At 37.1% G+C, this 17,652-nt stretch overlaps 1 protein-coding gene and 1 long non-coding RNA gene across 6 annotated transcripts in view; one reads left to right on the top strand and one right to left on the bottom strand.

Annotated features, from left to right (window-relative positions):
* COL11A1 (collagen type XI alpha 1 chain) overlaps positions 1-9,161 on the top strand; it is a 139,836-nt gene extending 130,675 nt beyond the window's left edge. For all 4 annotated transcript variants that reach the window (XM_083846303.1, XM_083846306.1, XM_083846304.1 and 1 more), the window contains 9 exons: positions 828-935; positions 1,467-1,520; positions 1,610-1,645; positions 1,753-1,806; positions 2,554-2,803; positions 4,958-5,070; positions 5,877-5,945; positions 6,653-6,886; positions 7,432-9,161. In XM_083846303.1, coding sequence (XP_083702429.1) covers positions 828-935; positions 1,467-1,520; positions 1,610-1,645; positions 1,753-1,806; positions 2,554-2,803; positions 4,958-5,070; positions 5,877-5,945; positions 6,653-6,886; positions 7,432-7,578 — 1,065 coding nt within the window. In that variant the 3' untranslated portion in view covers positions 7,579-9,161. The remainder of the gene's footprint in view (positions 1-827; positions 936-1,466; positions 1,521-1,609; positions 1,646-1,752; positions 1,807-2,553; positions 2,804-4,957; positions 5,071-5,876; positions 5,946-6,652; positions 6,887-7,431) is intronic.
* The window catches only part of LOC310903743, a 136,201-nt gene continuing 121,109 nt past the window's right edge, over positions 2,561-17,652 (bottom strand). The window contains exons 1-4 of one of the 2 annotated variants that reach the window (XR_014587767.1): positions 14,886-16,830; positions 6,749-6,923; positions 4,273-4,381; positions 2,561-2,700 (exon numbers count right to left, since the gene is read on the bottom strand). This is a non-coding gene — a long non-coding RNA (uncharacterized lncRNA). Of the gene's footprint in view, positions 2,701-4,272; positions 4,382-6,748; positions 6,924-14,885; positions 16,831-17,652 lie in introns of those variants that run through there. The other variant, XR_014587766.1, reaches the window with a different exon arrangement.

Below are 17,652 nucleotides of genomic sequence, written 5' to 3'. Positions count from 1 at the left end.
ATACTGTTTTTGTTTTTTTTTTTTTCATATCAGAAAGCAAGACAACCTTAGGTATCTATCAATCAGCTTTCCATAGCTTTAGTGGTAATTGTGAAGTTTTAAGTAACATCAGATATCCTGGAGATACGTAGAAAGAAAAACATTACTGTCTGTGTGATAATCTATTGACCATGCAAATTTTTTTCCTTTCAATGAAAACTCCAAAAACTGATGTAAAGAGAATCTTGAGTTTCACAAAAAAAAAAAAGTGGAAATAAAAATTATTAGAGATTTTAATTTTTTAACAACAAAATGTAAATATTTTCCAGCTATATTTTCTTTTTGAAATAATGGATTGAGAGATCTGGAATACCATTTTCTAATAGAGTCCCAACAATTTATTGATTGCTTGTTTATCAGGGAAGAAACGTATAGAGAAAAGAATATGAATATATCTTGTGAATTACGATTTTTGTTTATACAGTTAGGTCAGCTGTTTATACAGCTCTATTACCTGTGGAATCAAATGTGCAACTCTGTAATAACTCTGTCTGCTTATAAGTATCAAAATGTAAAAGTTGGTATGTAATGTGTACCTATAGGTATTGTTATTTCTGCATCAGTTTCAGAAAGGACTGTGGTACACTTTGATCTCTTTCACTGAATAAGCATTCACAGCTTGCAAATAATCTTCAAAAGCCAACTAACATTTAATATGCTCACAGAGTAATTTTTTCAAGTTAATTGATAACTAGCAACTGTGATGACATTTGAAAGCTCTAATTTGTGTGTTTGCAAAGCACATCTACTTTATATAGAGTTCTCACTCTTTCTTCTGTCTTGTTTAGGGACATCCAGGTTTGATTGGCCTGATTGGACCTCCAGGAGAACAGGGTGAAAAGGGTGATAGGGGTCTTCCTGGCCCACAGGGATCTCCTGGAGCCAAGGGTGACGCAGTAAGTAAAACGTGCTTTCACTCAAGTTATATGCGTGTCTTTCTTGAAAGAGACATATAAAGTTACTATAAACACTTAACACCCAGAGCCTCCTGATAGAGGTTAAAGCTCTCCTAGACAGTGGACAAACATGGTGAAGCTAAACAACTTAAAACCAGGTCATAGAGCATTTCAGGAGGAGGAAACATACACCTCAGTTAGGGCTGAGATAACACTAACAGCACCAATCTTGTTATGTACTACCCAGAATAGCTTCTCTTTTCCTAGTTATTAAGTCATGTTTTAAGCTTCTGTGTAAAAATTGAGGCTTCAAAGCCGATCTGAAGGTGAACAGAGTTGTGACTATAAACGCAACTCAAACTGTCAGATCATATTTTAAAGACTATTTTGGACTCTAGAGAATAGCCTAAATTGAAACTCACCAGGGCTGGACACTTACTAGGACTACCTTTTTGATACATATGCACTTCTGAATCCAGTCTAGTATGTAAAATACTTTAGTTCTGTACTAATTCTCTTATTCTTTCTTAGGGAATTTCTGGTCCTGCTGGTCCACTTGGACCCCCTGGTCCTCCTGGTTTACCTGTAAGTTACTTCATCCAGTCCTCCTGTTCAAAACATTCACATGTTGTATGGAAGATACTCCAATTATGTGCCTATGTTCTTCCCCATAGGGTCCCCAAGGTCCAAAAGGTTCCAAAGGATCCAGTGTGAGTAATTCTCTTCCATATTTTCTGGTTTTGTACTTAATTTCTGAGTGTTATTTTTTAACATCATGTAATATGGTTAATACTACATTTCTTTCATCCCTTTATAGGGCCCTGCTGGTCAAAAGGGTGACAGTGGTTTACCTGGTCCACCTGGTCCTCCAGTAAGTAAGAACTCGTACTTGACATACAAGCACATTGTACTGACATGATGGACCTGTTTTGACAGGGTTTGAAAACAGCACTTGTGAACTTGCAGATAAGAAAAATATTAATGATTGTTTGAAAATAAATTTGTCAGGAAACAGAAATCCACCACATAGAAATACATTGTCTGCTCTGAAAAAAATCCATTAGAAATAAAAAAAATGCAATGATGATTTAATGTGTCATATGGAAGCACAGAAAACAGAATGATTTCAGTTTCCTGCTGCTAATACTCTCCTGTTTCTACTACTTCTTTTCCATAGCATAAAAATCTAAAATGAAAACAGTCAAAATCTGAATGAATTGTTTCAATTTTCTGAAATGAAGTACTGCTTTATAGACCCCAAGTGGAATTTTAAAGTTTTATCACCGGGAACACCCACAGGTTTTGTTTGCTGTAGGCTATGCCTCCACTTCAGGTAATTGCTGGGGATGAAAAGGCAATCACAAATGAGTTCTGCGCACTTATGTGAGGGCAGCATACTCTTCCCCAAACAGCAATGGAATGGGAAGAGTTTAGAGCAAAACAATGTTTTGGCCTGCCACAATCTGTTTTGGCATAAATCTGAATGAAATAAGTAAAATAAATAAATTGTAGAAGCTCTATTCAAAGCATCTTCATGTCATGTTCTTTCGTCTTCCTCTGTGTATTTATGCATCTGGAAAACCAACAGAAAAGGTAAACAGATATGTTTTCCATCCAGGGTCCTCCAGGTGAGGTAATCCAGCCGCTGCCAATCCAGTCACCCAAGAAGACTAGAAGATCTCCTGATTATATGGTGTCTGATGCTGGTGATAATATTCTGGATTATTCCGATGGTATGGAAGAGATATTTGGTTCACTGAATTCACTGAAACAAGACATTGAGCATATGAAGTATCCAATGGGCACTCAGAACAACCCAGCCCGAACTTGCAAAGACTTGCAACTCTGCCACCCAGACTTCCCAGACGGTATGTTAATATTGCATGACAAAGGCAAACAAAGCTGAAGTTATGATCTGCTACAATACTTCGGTAGAATCATTAATTATTGATAGATGGTTAATATAGTTGCTCAATAAATACAGTGTCACTAAACCCATTTTTGCAGGTATAAAAGGGTTCTGTTTATAAAATGTGAGTATAGAGATGTTCTGTTGGTAAGAGCCGTGATTCTTTAAATACATAACCAGATCTGGTTTTGGAGTTAAAACTTTCAAGTTGCTAAGAAAAAAACTGATTGTTCAGGAAGGTAGACCTTGCATTTCCAGAATTATCCAAACAGGAGAGGAATGAAAGATTGATGTCATTTAGATCAATGGAAGTAAAATCACAAATGTCAGCATACTGGAATAACTTCTAGTTTTTAAGAGAAACGACAATTATTTTAGTAACTGCTTAGTATAATATAGAAAGCAGCACAGGTATTATATGTGATTTATTATTGAATATGACTCTCAGAAAGTTACTATTCTGGACTGAATTATTGTTTCTAAGGATAAAAGAATGACCTCTGTTTGTCCTGTGTCATTCAGCAAATGGACATTCAAGTTTCTCTAGTACTGTTTAATGCTACTAAGCTCTAGCTTAATAAAATGCAGAATAGTACAAACTAGGCACTGTGCTCTGAAGGACTATTTTCATTTAATTATATTCTGTTTTCTTTTCTTTTTTTTTGTAACTGAATTTACCCCCTTTGGAAAGGTTTTAAATGAAAGTCAACCTTCACACAATTTTCAAGCTTTCATACGTTTTTTCTATTGCAATGGATATTTTTTCCCAGTTCAGAGCAATATTTTTCTGTTTTTAAATGGGAGAAAAAATAGATTTTGACAGCTTAATAATACTCTGTTGCTTTCACTCTAGATAGATAAAACCAGATGGTTGCCTTGAGGAGTAGTTAAGCAGTGTGTGTGCTATATAAAAAGTACATATTTTACAATTCAGTACCTCCGTAATAGTGAATGGTTTTTATAAAACACGTTTGTCTTCTTCATTTAACAGTATTTGCTTATTGTTTGGAGCCTTCTTCAAATCAAAGGAATCTTATTCTTGTTAAAATAAAAGTAAATGCAGTCATTAAAATACAAAATTCTGCATGGGCAAGACTTGCATGTAGGAAAGACTGTTTTCAATAAATACAGCCTGAATAAATAGAATTTTAAAAATATGATAAATGCTTTGTCTATGCTCTGTATTCAGAATACAGAACCAGTGAAAGGATTTGTTATGCCTCTTCAAAACCTCTACTATTTGCCTGAAAGTCGATTAGAACATTAGTGTCAGAAAATCTTCGCTTTCCTGCTGTGAAACTATCTGGAGATAAGGACCCACATCACAGAAATCAGCATTATAATTATAATGGTGGATTTTAAAATGTGCTGATTATTAATGGACCTCAGATTGACTGCACCTCTCTTTCATCCCCAGCCTTTACTCACCCTAGCATTGTAGGGCTGGAATCCTCAATCATGCCAATCTGTTGCGGTTTAACCCCCGTAAGCAGCTATGCACCACGCAGCAGATTGCTCACTGCTCCCTTCCACCTGGCTAGATGAGAATTGGAAGGGCAAAAATTAGAAAATGTGTGGCTTGAGACAAAAACAGTTTAATAAGAAAGAGAGAAGCAGAGAGGAGAGAGAAGGAAAGGGAAAAGAAGAAAGGAAACAGAAGGAATGAAAGGGAAGAAAGGAAACAAAAGGATTTAGATAAAAATAGACTTTGATCCTGGTGTTATATTCCATAAACAACAGCAGCAGCAGCAAACCACAAATGCAGGAGGTTCCATCAGAGCATCAAGAAGCACTTCTTTACTGTGATGATGACTAAACAGTACTGACGGTGAATTGCTCAGGGAGATTGTGGAGTGTCCCTCCTTGGAGATATTCAAAAGCCACCTGGACGTGTTCCTGGGCAACCTGCTTGAACAGGGGTTGGATCAGATGACCTCCAAAGGTCCCTTCCAACTTCAACCATTCTGTGGTTCTTTGAAGAGAAAGGGTTGTTTTCACATCATTCAGATAACTTCACCACAATCTCTGGAGAACTATTAGGTAGTAAAACCTGATTACGATCTTCCAAATACCATTTCCATGATCAGAGGCAAATTTTTTCTTTATGTTTTAGGGGAATACTGGATTGATCCTAACCAGGGCTGTTCTGGAGACTCCTTCAAAGTGTACTGCAATTTCACAGCAGGTGGGGAAACTTGCATCTACCCAGATAAGAAATCTGAAGGAGTAAGTACCAATGTGTGTTTTCAGTTGGCTGTTGACAGATCCTACTGTACTATTGCAATGTTGAATTAAACAGGATAATTACACTGTCACATTTTCATATATCTGTCTTTCTGATTACATTTAAATTTGCATAAATCAGAATGAAGCAGTAAAATGGTACACCGAGTTAACAAACAGCATTTCTACTCTTTTGCTTAGACAGAGCTTTTGTGCATCTGCTTGCTAACCTTTCACTGCATTACATAATGCAGCCTAGCTGGGCGACAGGTTGAAATGTGTGATCTAGAGTTTGTCACGTAAAAGTTAAACTCTAGTATGTTTCTTTCGTGAGTTCATTTATATCTATTAATTTATAAGTATATGTAGAACACTGTATATAAACAGTGTCCTCTGCCATTGGTATAAATTACCCCTGAGGGGTATATGGTATAGAGGAAGACTTTCTAAAAGCTTATCCAAATGAGATAGATCTATCAGCATCAACACCAGTGAAAACTCTAATTTAGACACTCTTCACAGAACAATTTACACTAACAATTTACCTGAATCTTAGATGACAATAGTGTCTCCCTGAAGTAGAATTCTCTCTCTTTATAAGCTATCACCTTGGATTCCATTTAAAGTCACTAATCTGAAGGCACTCTGTACCAGAAAAACATCCTATTTTAGTGTTTTTACAGAGGCTGAGGACTCAGAAAAAAACATTCTTTACTATCTTATGTGAAATTTGTTTCAGGTAATTTAAAAACTTCTTATCTGTTAACATATGTTCTAAATATTTATATTTCCACTGTTTTACCACACAGGTTAGAATTTCATCATGGCCAAAGGAGAATCCAGGATCTTGGTTTAGTGAATTTAAGCGGGGCAAACTTGTAAGTGGCCATTACAGCATACAGTTATTCACAAATCAAGTATCAAAAAATCCTTCAAAATCAAAGGAAGGATCAAATCCTTCAAAAAGGAATTTTATAATATATAAATAATAATAAACTTCAGACTTTTCAGCTCCAGCTCTTTTGCCCTAGATATTGTAGCAGTTACATGGCCTCTTGCCACTGGACAGCAGGCACCTGCCCTGTCTTGTCCCACTGTACTGCAAATGCACAACAATCCCAGTAGTCACCCACCCAGCTGACAGTGAGATCTGGCTTCCGGCAGACCACACATTACCACTGAACCTAAGTAAAGCAGCTGGAGCACATAATCCCGTGCTCCAGTCTAAATAACTGGAAATATACTGAATATGCAAAAATGAGCCTGCAGGCTGACATAACTTTATAATTAACTAAAAACAGATTCCCAAAGAGATTCTGCTGTTTTACACTATATAGGGGTAATTCTCTGTCTTGCCCATTAGAACAAAGCTAAAATATATAGTTCTTCATCCTAAATATATTGCTATGACATGAAAAACTACAGAGTCATAGCTTTATTGAACTTAAAAATCCCATAAAATGGTATGTGTAGGTTTATTTTTTTATTAAGGACAGTTATGTGGTTCTTCTGTCAAAAATAATTTTGTTTTGCATTTTAACAAAGGGAACAAATAAATGTTCATGTGAATTCTTATATTTTCCAGCTTTCCTATTTGGATGTTGAAGGCAATTCCATTAATATGGTCCAAATGACATTCCTTAAACTACTGAGTGCCTCTGCCAGACAAAATTTCACTTACAATTGTCATCAGTCCGTAGCTTGGCATGATGCATCTTCTGACAGCTATGACAAAGCACTAAGGTTCTTAGGATCAAATGATGAAGAGATGTCTTACGACAACAATCCGTACATCAAAGCGCTTCACGATGGCTGTGCAGTAAGTAGATGTTCAGAATATTCTTTACAAAACCAACCTGTCAATTAAAATAGAAATCAAACATTCATTTATTTTACAGCCTTCCCCTGACAAAAAGCTTTCTAAAGACTTTATTTTTAATAGACTACCTTTTTGTAGTTTTAAACTGCAGTTCACTAGTCCCTTATTCAATTTTTATATACGAACAAAAATAATTATTTTCATAAGCCAAGCAACAGAAATAGAACAAACCTGGCATGGATACAGGCTGTCAGCACCAATGTGCTGAAACTAGACTATTTGCTAGTATGACCACAATATTAAAAGCAAACTAGCATAACAAGAAGAGGCAGTCCATGAGCAGAATATATTTACGTTATAAATAAAATCCTATGAAAATATAAACTTTACAGTTTCTAACATCTGACGCATGAAAGGCAATCATTTATTAATGCCACACTACAGAGGTAGAGTATGAAGATCTACAGCACATGCTTACTCCTCTGATATGTAACCATGTAACTCTTCCCATGTAACCATTTGCACTTTTTTTTTTTTTTTAACAGTCAAGAAAGGGCTATGGAAAGACCGTGATTGAAATCAACACACCCAAAATAGACCAAGTACCTATAGTTGATGTGATGATCAATGACTTTGGTGATCAGAACCAAAAGTTTGGATTTGAGGTTGGTCCTGTCTGCTTCCTTGGTTAAACTTAAGACAAAGATCAAATCAACAAAAATGTTGCACTTTGGTGCTACCAACCCACTTCCTGCCACATGCAAGTTTTGAATAAGGATGGCATAGAAAAATGTCTTGCTGTGTATGTGTGTCTCATCTAGAAAGTTATTGTTGCCCTTGTAGGGCCAGAATCACATGACTTAAACTAATTTTGCAAGAATGCTGTGGCACAGACAGACAACATAGGGCTCACTTTATCAACACCACACTTTGAATTCTTTTGGTGCTGTAAAAAAAAAAAAAGACATGGTGCTCCTTCGATTACAACAGAGGTGTTATGAAAGTGTTTAATAAATTGTAATTATTCTATGTACAGTACTATACTGTTATTTCTCTGTCCATTTCCAAAACTTGCATGTGTCTCTGAATTGCATCTGGCTCTTATTTTATAATTACAAAACTACATTGTCAATACCGTGTATGTATTCTGAAAAAATAAAAATGTAATTGCCAGTGAAGCCAATTCCATTTTTGATTAATAATAAAATCCCTTTGTATATATTTTTGTTGAAGAGCTTTGTTATTTGAAGTCGCCAAAAAAACTTAAGGTGGCAAAACTGGAAGATCTTAAGCAGCACACTCAAATCCCTTTTCTGCAGATATTACTTCATGATGATGAATTTCAATGATGAAAGCACTCTCAAAGGTGCTGTGTTCCATGGTGCTATACCTCAGATTTTTTTTTCTTTTCCAATTCCAGAATTTCATAAGAAACCTGTATATAACTAAAATAAACAAGTTTATATTTTTGGGTAGGGGAAACATGTAAGAAAAAAAAAAAACCTTCTGTTAAAATCTGTGTGAATTAAATCAGTCATATAGCTTTCCTTTTTTTTTTTTAACATTTCTCATCTGATTTTGTTTCCATTGTGCTTATTTGGTCTGCATAAGTATTAAAACTGGATTCTAAACAGTTATTTATGGATTTCTTGCGGTGTTTACTTAGATTTTTATGTAAGCAATAATGGATGTTTGCTTCTTGAACTGGATACTAGAAGTTCCACAGAATGGTCCTATACAATATTTGCCTGTCCCATTAATATGAATTATTTTTTCCTGTTATTTCAACTGAAGGCCAGGGATGCAATATGTCTAGGTCATGTGATTCTACATAGTTGCTAAGCAACACATAGGGGACTGCTTCCTACAAAGCTGTCTTTGACCCAAACCGCTACCATTAGCTCTTCAAATGTCACCCAAAAAGTTGGTTTGGCCTTCCCTCTGAACATTTTATTCAGGTAGCTGTAAGTAGAAATTACATTTTAACTTTGCAACACAAATCCTTTTGTAATTATTTTTCATAATATATGTAAGACTTGAAAATAAATGTTTGTTTCTATTTCTTATAAATTGTTAAATTAAATAGTACTAGCTTCTACTGGCTCATTTCCAACTGGTTCTTTCTCATGCACGTTTATACATGTAAGAGTGAGATTTCAAAGGTCAACTTCTTGCTGTTCATATTTTCTTTTATTTTTGAACCAAAGTTTGTAACTGTCACCTCAAAGAGGAAAATACAAATTTTATTAATAAAGTCAAGTCTTGTCTACCTGGATTGGTCATTCTTTTTCTTTTCAATGTCCAGACCTCACCTGCTCTCCTTACTGTAACTTCACTCTGCTTCCAGACCATCCAGCCTCAAAAAAAACAATCTTACTGCATATCTTGCCAGGTACTGAGCAATAATGCTAGGACAAGAAGTGTTACCAGAAGAGATACTGATCCTGCTATTTATTGGCAGTACACAGCAGGGGCTGATCTAGCTAACTTCACATATACTTTATGCTGACTGCTGAAGCTACAAATCCGTGCAATACTATCAAAGTCCTATGCAAGACAGAATCCTGAACTTCTTTACCCAGACACTGTCTTGCATGCTGCAGTGTCCGAGTGCTTCAACATCTTGTTCTTACCCCTGTAGGCTCCCACAAGGTAGACAAATGACCCTATTTATTGATGGGAAACAGAAGACAAGAACTAGACCATGACCTAGAACATACCACAACACAACATCTCCTGTACTTTCTTTTAGCTAGCTCAGGCAGAACTGGTGAGGGGTCCAAGGTAGAGACATGATTTATGTCAACTGGGACTACACAAGTTAAATTCTGTTTTCAAGCAAGCCTATAAGAAAACAAGGATCAATATTTTTCACACTTCAAGTGAAAAACCTGTTTAATCACAGAAATACACGACAGCTGGACTTTACCTCTACAAGCTAACTAAACAGAAATTGGATGTTCTGAGATCTTGAGGTTTCACACTACCGCAGACCAGACTGGGAAATATTGCTTTAGTCTGCTTTGAGCCTCTCTTTAAACAGAGAAAAGCCATAGTGGAGATGGCATACATTTTCCTCACTGCAAATAAGTATATGGCTGTAATGTTGCATGGAAATGCAACAAGTAGATACACAGCACCCTCAAGCCAACAAACAAAATTACAGACTGAGGCAATGTTCTGTCCAGCATAACACTGACACGTGACGGAGATCTAAAAGACAAGCCATGCCTGTAGAGGTACAAACTGTCCTGTGTTTAGACATAAAGCTGCTTCTCTTTCTCTGTCCTTTCTTCTTCCTTATCCAGAATAGGAAAATATCAACTCATCATGATCAGCACATCTCCTGTAAAACTTCCTAAAATTCAATTAATCTTTTCACTCTAAACGGGCAGTCATTATGCCTAAGACCGATAATCACCTTGTGAAATAAAAAGCTATAATCTCTCAAAAAGTGAGCACAGTTATTTACTTAAGACTCTTCCCCCTGGGGACAGCCTTGTTAATTACAAAATAGAGCTTCATGTGCTAATGACTAGTAGGAGATGCCATGATAGCAACTGATTTTCTATTATACACACACATTTTCTTGTGAATGAACACCCTCTACAGTATGAGACACCAAAAATAACTTGAAAATGACAAAGACGGGTTATTGAAAGTCATATCTATTATATTTACCCGAAACCATTCATATTTGTGTTCCATTTCTAGGCATATAAATTATCAAAAAGTCTCATTGTTGATTTGGTAAAAAGCAATGCCAAGAATACTGCAAAGGAGTAGGCTGCTCTAAAGCTATACATTCTTTTCTTTTTCTTTTTCAATAAGGACATCAAAGATTATAACAGTGAAGAAGGCTGCAAACATACAGACATGCAGATGTGCTGCTTTAGCCAAAATTGGGCTTTCATTTTTCTTCTCAGCTATGAGAATGAAGGCTCTGTTCTAATGACAGGATGAAGCCAAAGTCCTCAATACTACCATGGACGTATTTTGTCTAGGTTCTGTCAAGACTTTTGCCAGACCCTGACTTTGTTTCCAGTTTCCCAAAGGTGGAGAGACATTATCCTCATCAAAACACAGCTAACTTCAGTAAGACAGACAGGATTAAGGATTCAGCATCAGGACTGGGATCTAACTGTCTTCACTGATTCCTGGTATGGTCTTTTTTTTTTTTTTTTAAACAAAAACATCACAATGACATCATAGCTAAATCTTGCTGAGGCATAACAAAACCTAACTACTACAGTGATTAAAACGCAGATGAAAATTAAACTTCGGTTGATCCAATTTGCTCCAATTACATTATGCACTACTAAAACATAATTTCTCTAAATCGCAGATGACCAACAAATCAAGGACCAGTCAGTGGGTTATGATAAAATACACAAATAAGCAGTCAACGCATGTTTTCCCTCTCCTGGTTGTGCCATGTCATCATTTATTCATGCCATTTGTTCTGTTCAGACCAGAGCTCATTCTCCAGTAAAAACCTCAATCCTGTTATCAGATTTCCTTTTATCATTATTTGTTAATTTGCATTATGGTGGATGATGATGACCACTTCTTGGCTTTCAACGTCTAATATATATTTCATGAGATATTACAATCTAATAAGGGTAGTAGCTTGCAATTTTCTGATTCTCAGCCCTTATACACCCAAGTGGCTAATGTTATTGCTTTTTCTCATCCTCAGCTTATATTTTCAGAGCAACCTAAGACTCAGCAAGGAGACTCAACCTCCTTCATGATTCTGAAGCAAAAAATATCTGCCATAAACACTGTCAACAAGCCCTCAGCAGATAACAAGAAAATGGGAAATTAATCACTCTTCAAATTATACAGTAAACAGAATAGTTGCTGGAACATTTATCATGTCTCCCTCTGTATACATCAAAGATGACAAATGTAAGTACTCGTCAGAACTATTTTACAGTATGCAAAGCCATCTACTGATTCTGTGTTTGCTATGTGCCTTATGTGATGGTCAGCAAAATTCTTTGCAAGAAGAAAAACATTTTTTTCTCAAGTCTCAGAAGTTCTCTAAACTGGATCTTCTGCTATGTTTTCACTGTAGTGAGGAGGTAACAGATAATTAAAAGAATCTTTCCGAGTCCACAGGGCTGGAACAACAAAGCTGTCCAGAGCCCCAAGGCCATCCCAGTGTCAAGGTAGGAACACCAAAGCCTCCCATTCAGTTCCCATCTCACCCTGAAATACTTCATACACAGAGATACTGGAAAAAGTCACAGCACAGCAAGTTCTGTAACAGCACTAGGCCCTGATGTTGTGTGTGTGGCTTGCAGAGGCCCAGCCTCCAAACTCTGTACCTCCCTGGTGTAAGAGCAAAATAAATACAGAGTAGAGCCACAAACCTGAGTTTTTAAATGGGAAATATTAACTAAATGTTGAGATTGTGAACTGAGCTCAGGATCACAGACACCATTCTAATACAGTTACTGTTTCTGAAACCAACATACTGATTTACTATTTGTTAGTTTACTCAGAATCTTATACAGAAAGGCCAGTGAAGTCACCCAGATTATTAGCACTGACTTGAATGAACTTCTATAGCAGGCACCATTCATTAAAACAGCTAAACTAAGTGAGTGAAAAGTAGAAAGATTTAGAATTATTTTTACTGACATTAGAGCTTTCTTCTCTCAAATATTAACAAAAAAAATGAGTTAAGGTTTTATATTTTAGTCAGTCTCTCAAGCCTTTGCCTTTTTCTATTAGAATAACATCTCAATGATAGTTCAGGTGAGAGAGTAGCTCTGCTTTGTGGTTCTGTTGCCCAAACTGGCTCACAAGGTAACACAGCATGATGTGAAGGCTCAGGCTTTGGAGAATGCATAAATATATAATCTTCATAGCATTCACTATTTGGTAACTTCCTGATTTTGATGTATAGGGATCACTTATCCTTTGTTACTCCCCAGAAGGATTTCAGAAATATTCACTTTGCTCTAGGCCTGCAGCCTTGTTCAATGCACAAATATTAAGATCAAAGCTACATTTATTGTCAGAGAGAGCCAAAAATGGAATCTTAGTAAAAATTTCCATAGCATTCCCATTTCTCAACAGTACAAAGTATGTTTCACCTCCCCCCTTCTAAATTGTGACATTTCCATTTGAAACTGGAAAATGTTTTTCCTGTTGTGGTTGTGCTTTTTGTTTGTTTTTCAAACTGACTGCAAATACTTGACTGGTAGGAGGTCCCCTACTTTCCACACTGAGATTGTTTCCCCATGCACAAGGGGACAGGAGGTGAGTACAATACTGACAGCTGAATAAGGGTCCATATAAAAGGTACAATAAAACCAAGCAAAAATAATTCTCTGTGTACAACAGAATGGATGATGTGAGCAGGACTTGACTCCCTCCTCTCCTCAAACCTGGGCTACAGGGTGAGAAATCATGGCCCTGTCTGGGAACATCCTATGTGATTTCTGGTGCACAGCAGTGGTCAAGGTTTACTTCTCACAGTCATTATGAAGCAGAAGGGTCAGCAAAACTGATTCATAACAACCACACCTAAAAGGAGTAGCAAACACCACAGACCTCTGTGGGAAACATGGTGTCACAAATGTCTGCAGCACTGGCTGCAGCCAGGAGCCTGTTCCTTGCTTTCCTCTCCCTCCCTTTCTAAGTTTACCTCTGGCATTCCCTCAGTTTTTTCCCTTGCCGAAGTTCTTTATTCTCATTGAGCAGCCACATTTTATGGTGGTACTGAAAAGCACAGGGCATCTGAAAAGGAGGATGAGAGGCTTAACTTTTAAGGTCAGGTACTTGAAAGAGGAAGAGAGAACAATAAGGGAGGAAGAGGGGACTTGGAAATCTACGCAGAGCGACACTAACATGCTGCCAGACACATAAAGCATAAAGTTCATCTGAGCAATCCACATATCCACATTAAGAATAGAAATTAAGCAGCCTTTGTCATTGCCTGTGTTTTACCAAAGATGCAGGTGGGTCAGGCAGTGCTACAGTCTATCTGAGAACTGTCTCTACAACAAAGTCAGATGAAAACAACAGGGTTCATATTGATGACTGTAAAACCTCCTTTTGCACACAAAAGTTGGTCCATTTAACCACGTTGAACCACATCAGCCTCAAAACAAAGCCATAATATCTTGAGGAACCACATTTGATCTAGTGTTGCATCTTTGTGTGAAAATTTCCCTGGAGAAAGCAATAAGTTATAATTTAAAAAAAAAAAAAAAATACAAATGAACCTGAAAAATTTCCCAATTAAATGATTCTTTACTATTCCAAGGCATTATGAGTTTTGCATGTGTGCATTCATTTCTCATGTTTTGCATAATCTTTCTGATGACTGTATGCACAAGCGTACCATGTAGAAACAGCAGCTAGCCAGTGTGATTACTCATTAAGTTTAATGAGTAAGTTAGAATTATCTACTATAAAATAAAAGCAAAATCACAAATTTGAAAGCCAAGCTGAAGGCTGAAACATACACATGCAGTTAGTTAATACCTTCTTAATATGCACAACGATAAATACTTCATATAGATATACAGCAAATTTGGATACACATTACCCAAGTGGAACTCAACTGTGATGGTATATGAAATGATACATTTAACTCTAATGAGACACGTAACTCTGAGGAAGCAAAGACACTGAGGTACTTTTGGGCTCTCGCTCTTGAGCACAGCAACATTTTCATTATGTATATAGTGCTAGCCAGGTAGCATTCAGCCCCTCCTATTTAAATGCAGTGAAGGAGTACTGAGCTTCATGCCTATTTTCAAATCTCTGTAAATGCATGTGGGCTAACTCCTACTCACAGAGGACAGTGCTGTAACACGGACACAAAAGCAGAAAGGGATAAAACCCATAGTCTGCAAAGCCTATGGACAGAAAGGCTTCGATAACTCGGATAGAACGTCTAAAAAATTCACTTTACGTGAAGGTGCAAAAAAAAAAAAAAAGAAAAAAGCCAACGCCAAAAGGAAGAAGCGCCACCCACCAGTCGCTGCAGGCAGGCAGATGACCCCGGAGCAGAGCGGAACGGAGCCGAACCCACTGTGGGAGCTGTGCCCGTTCCCTACTGCCCGCCGGGCAGGGCTGGGCCGGGCCGGCCGCCGCGCAAGCGCAGGGCAGTGGCACGCGGCCCGCCCGGCTGCGGGACCGTTAGGACCGTTAGGACCGTTAGGACCGTTAGCCACCGCCAGAGGGCGCCTACATGCTCCTCTTCTGCACCGCTTCAGGGCAAGGGGCTGGGCTCGCATCAGGGGCGACAGCTTTAAAGCTTGTGAGGTAATTCCTGAGCCCCCGCGCGTGCAGTTGTGTGCGTAAAAGAGATGCACCCCACTTCCCTCTTACCCGTGATCCTGATGTTATTTGTCAGGGTTCTTTTCCCCCCTTCAAGTCTAACTTTGCTGCCCACGGCACACAGAGGTCAGTGACACCTCACACTCGTGTTTTCTCCCCTATCATGTCAAACAAATGACATGCAGCCCATGAGTTAGTATCTATCTGCGGCTTGTCTATGAACACAAGAAACCTTTTTTAAAAGTAAAGGTGGAAAAAAAGAGTAATTTATTTCCTTTACCTAGGTCTTTCTGTCGTAGAAAAGGCTGCACAGTTCTGCAAAGCCTCCATATCTGTGTGACCTCTGACAGCAGGTATGCAAATACTAACAAGTATTTAAACAACTCTGCATAAACTAAACAGGAACTTGTGTCATTTGTTTTGAAACAGTATAAAGACATTTCCACTGAAAAGTCCTCCATGGAGACATGAATCAGATTAATCAGTTTTGTGGTGAATGTGGTAGCTCCTGTTTCATGTAATCTCTTCCTCTGAAAGCTTTGATTGAAAACTAATCCACATTCAGGGTTTTGTGGTAGAGCCTGGGAGCTTCCTTCAGTAAACTCATCCCCAAAATTAATTGCTGCTGGAGCTCATAACCCATTATAATGCTTCCAGAATCCTTCCCCTATTATCTTGACCCGTCACGTTAAATTCATCTTTTTGACATGACACCCATTAAACAGTGTGAAAGAGAAGTACAGAATTCATTACTCAAACGGAAGAAAAAGCACACAGTCCAGTTATTGTTCACAGGTCTGCTTTTGCACTTGCAGAAATCAAATGACATTTCATCACAGCTTTTAAGAGAAATGTTTGAGAATAAGCAATCATCTGTCCACCGTCCATCAACTTTAAGGATCATGACAAGGATTCTTCTGAATTCAAACTTACAGGACATTTCTGTGTAACACATACAACAAAGTAAGAGACCTGCACCAGTTCTACCCATAGACAAGCAATAAATTAATGGCTATGGTATGCCCTGGACTCTCATTTCCCTTAGCTATGAATTGTCTTAGGTGGAGGTTATCCTAGAGAGAGACACAAAATGATAGTGCTTAAAGTATCTGGCTGCCAGAAAGGCAGGTAGGGATTGTAAATTAAAACATGACAGAGCAGGGGAGGACTCCAGACCATGCATAATTTACATTAATGCATTTGTAAACCATGAATTCCTGTTACATATTACAACTGTTCTTACATGAACTGCAGGAAAAAATCTTACTCTTAATGAACTAGAATCTAGTTATCCAGAAAATGCAAGCACACATTTTAAGCACCTAGGGATGAAGGAAGAAAAAAGTTAAGATAGCTTTGAGCTGTATCCCTCCTAAAAATAAATGCAAACTCTACATAGGTTAGATGCTGTCAGAACGTCTGAAAAAATATGCAAGAAGGAGGAAAAAAAAATACCAATAAAAAAAAAAAATCCCTAGTATGCCCTCATGAAAGCACTATTGAATTGAAAACATAGCTTGTGTTATAAATATAAAGCTTGGCATATATGTCTCCGAAAGTTTTAAAGTAAATCCAAAGAAACTACTTCAGCAAGCTTAGATTTCCTTCACAATGATGTAATACATTTAATTTAAAAACAAACAAACAAACAAAAAGCTTTTTTATTAAAAGCTTTTAGTTGATGTTTGAAAAACATAGTTAATAATTCATCGTAAATACATACCAGTGTAAAACATATAAAAGATACTTTTATAGGAGTGATTCACTTTTATAGGAGTACATACAAGAATAAAAATATATTCACTCTTCACTGTACTGATATCAGCTACTTATAAAGATAAAGAAATTTGGTCTAATTTCACATCATTTCCATGTTTTATGATAATATTAAACCAAGACTGCAGAGAACTGCTGAAGGCTGATGCCAAGGTAAGTGAAAGGGGAATCAGAGACATTCTGCTTATTTCAACTGTCATTACAGTAATGCGATCCATACCTTGACAGATGCTAAGAAGACTCATTTTGCTGATTGACTTTTCTTCAAACCTAAGTCTGTGGGCAATCAAAGAAAATATGAACATCTGGCTGAGCTTTTGATTGCCATGCTCACTGATACAGCTTACCCAAATAAGCAACAATTAGTCAGTACAGCTTGTGTCAAAAGACCCATCAAGTTAATTCAAATTAACTCAGAATAAATTGAATCCAATTGGCATTCATACATATTTGTATGCATAGTTTAAATAAACTTCTTTTGCACTATATTATCCTTTATTTACAAGCAAAACACATGCAAAGTTTTGTGGTTTAAGTAAATATCTTTAAGCTTTTTGATTTCTTAAAGGCAAACTTCTGGGAAAACTTTGATCTTTTTCTTCAGAAATGCATTTCTAGACTCATAAAAATGTGTCAGCTTTTTCATGTTAATATTTTTCACTTGCCAATAAATATCACAAATTTGT

The sequence above is a fragment of the Anser anser genome (genome assembly GCF_964211835.1).
Source record: "Anser anser genome assembly, chromosome: 8".
In the NCBI taxonomy this organism is placed as follows: Eukaryota; Metazoa; Chordata; class Aves; order Anseriformes; family Anatidae; genus Anser; species Anser anser.
Note: the sequence above shows the minus strand (reverse complement) of the source record. Positions and strands in the feature narration are given on the sequence as shown.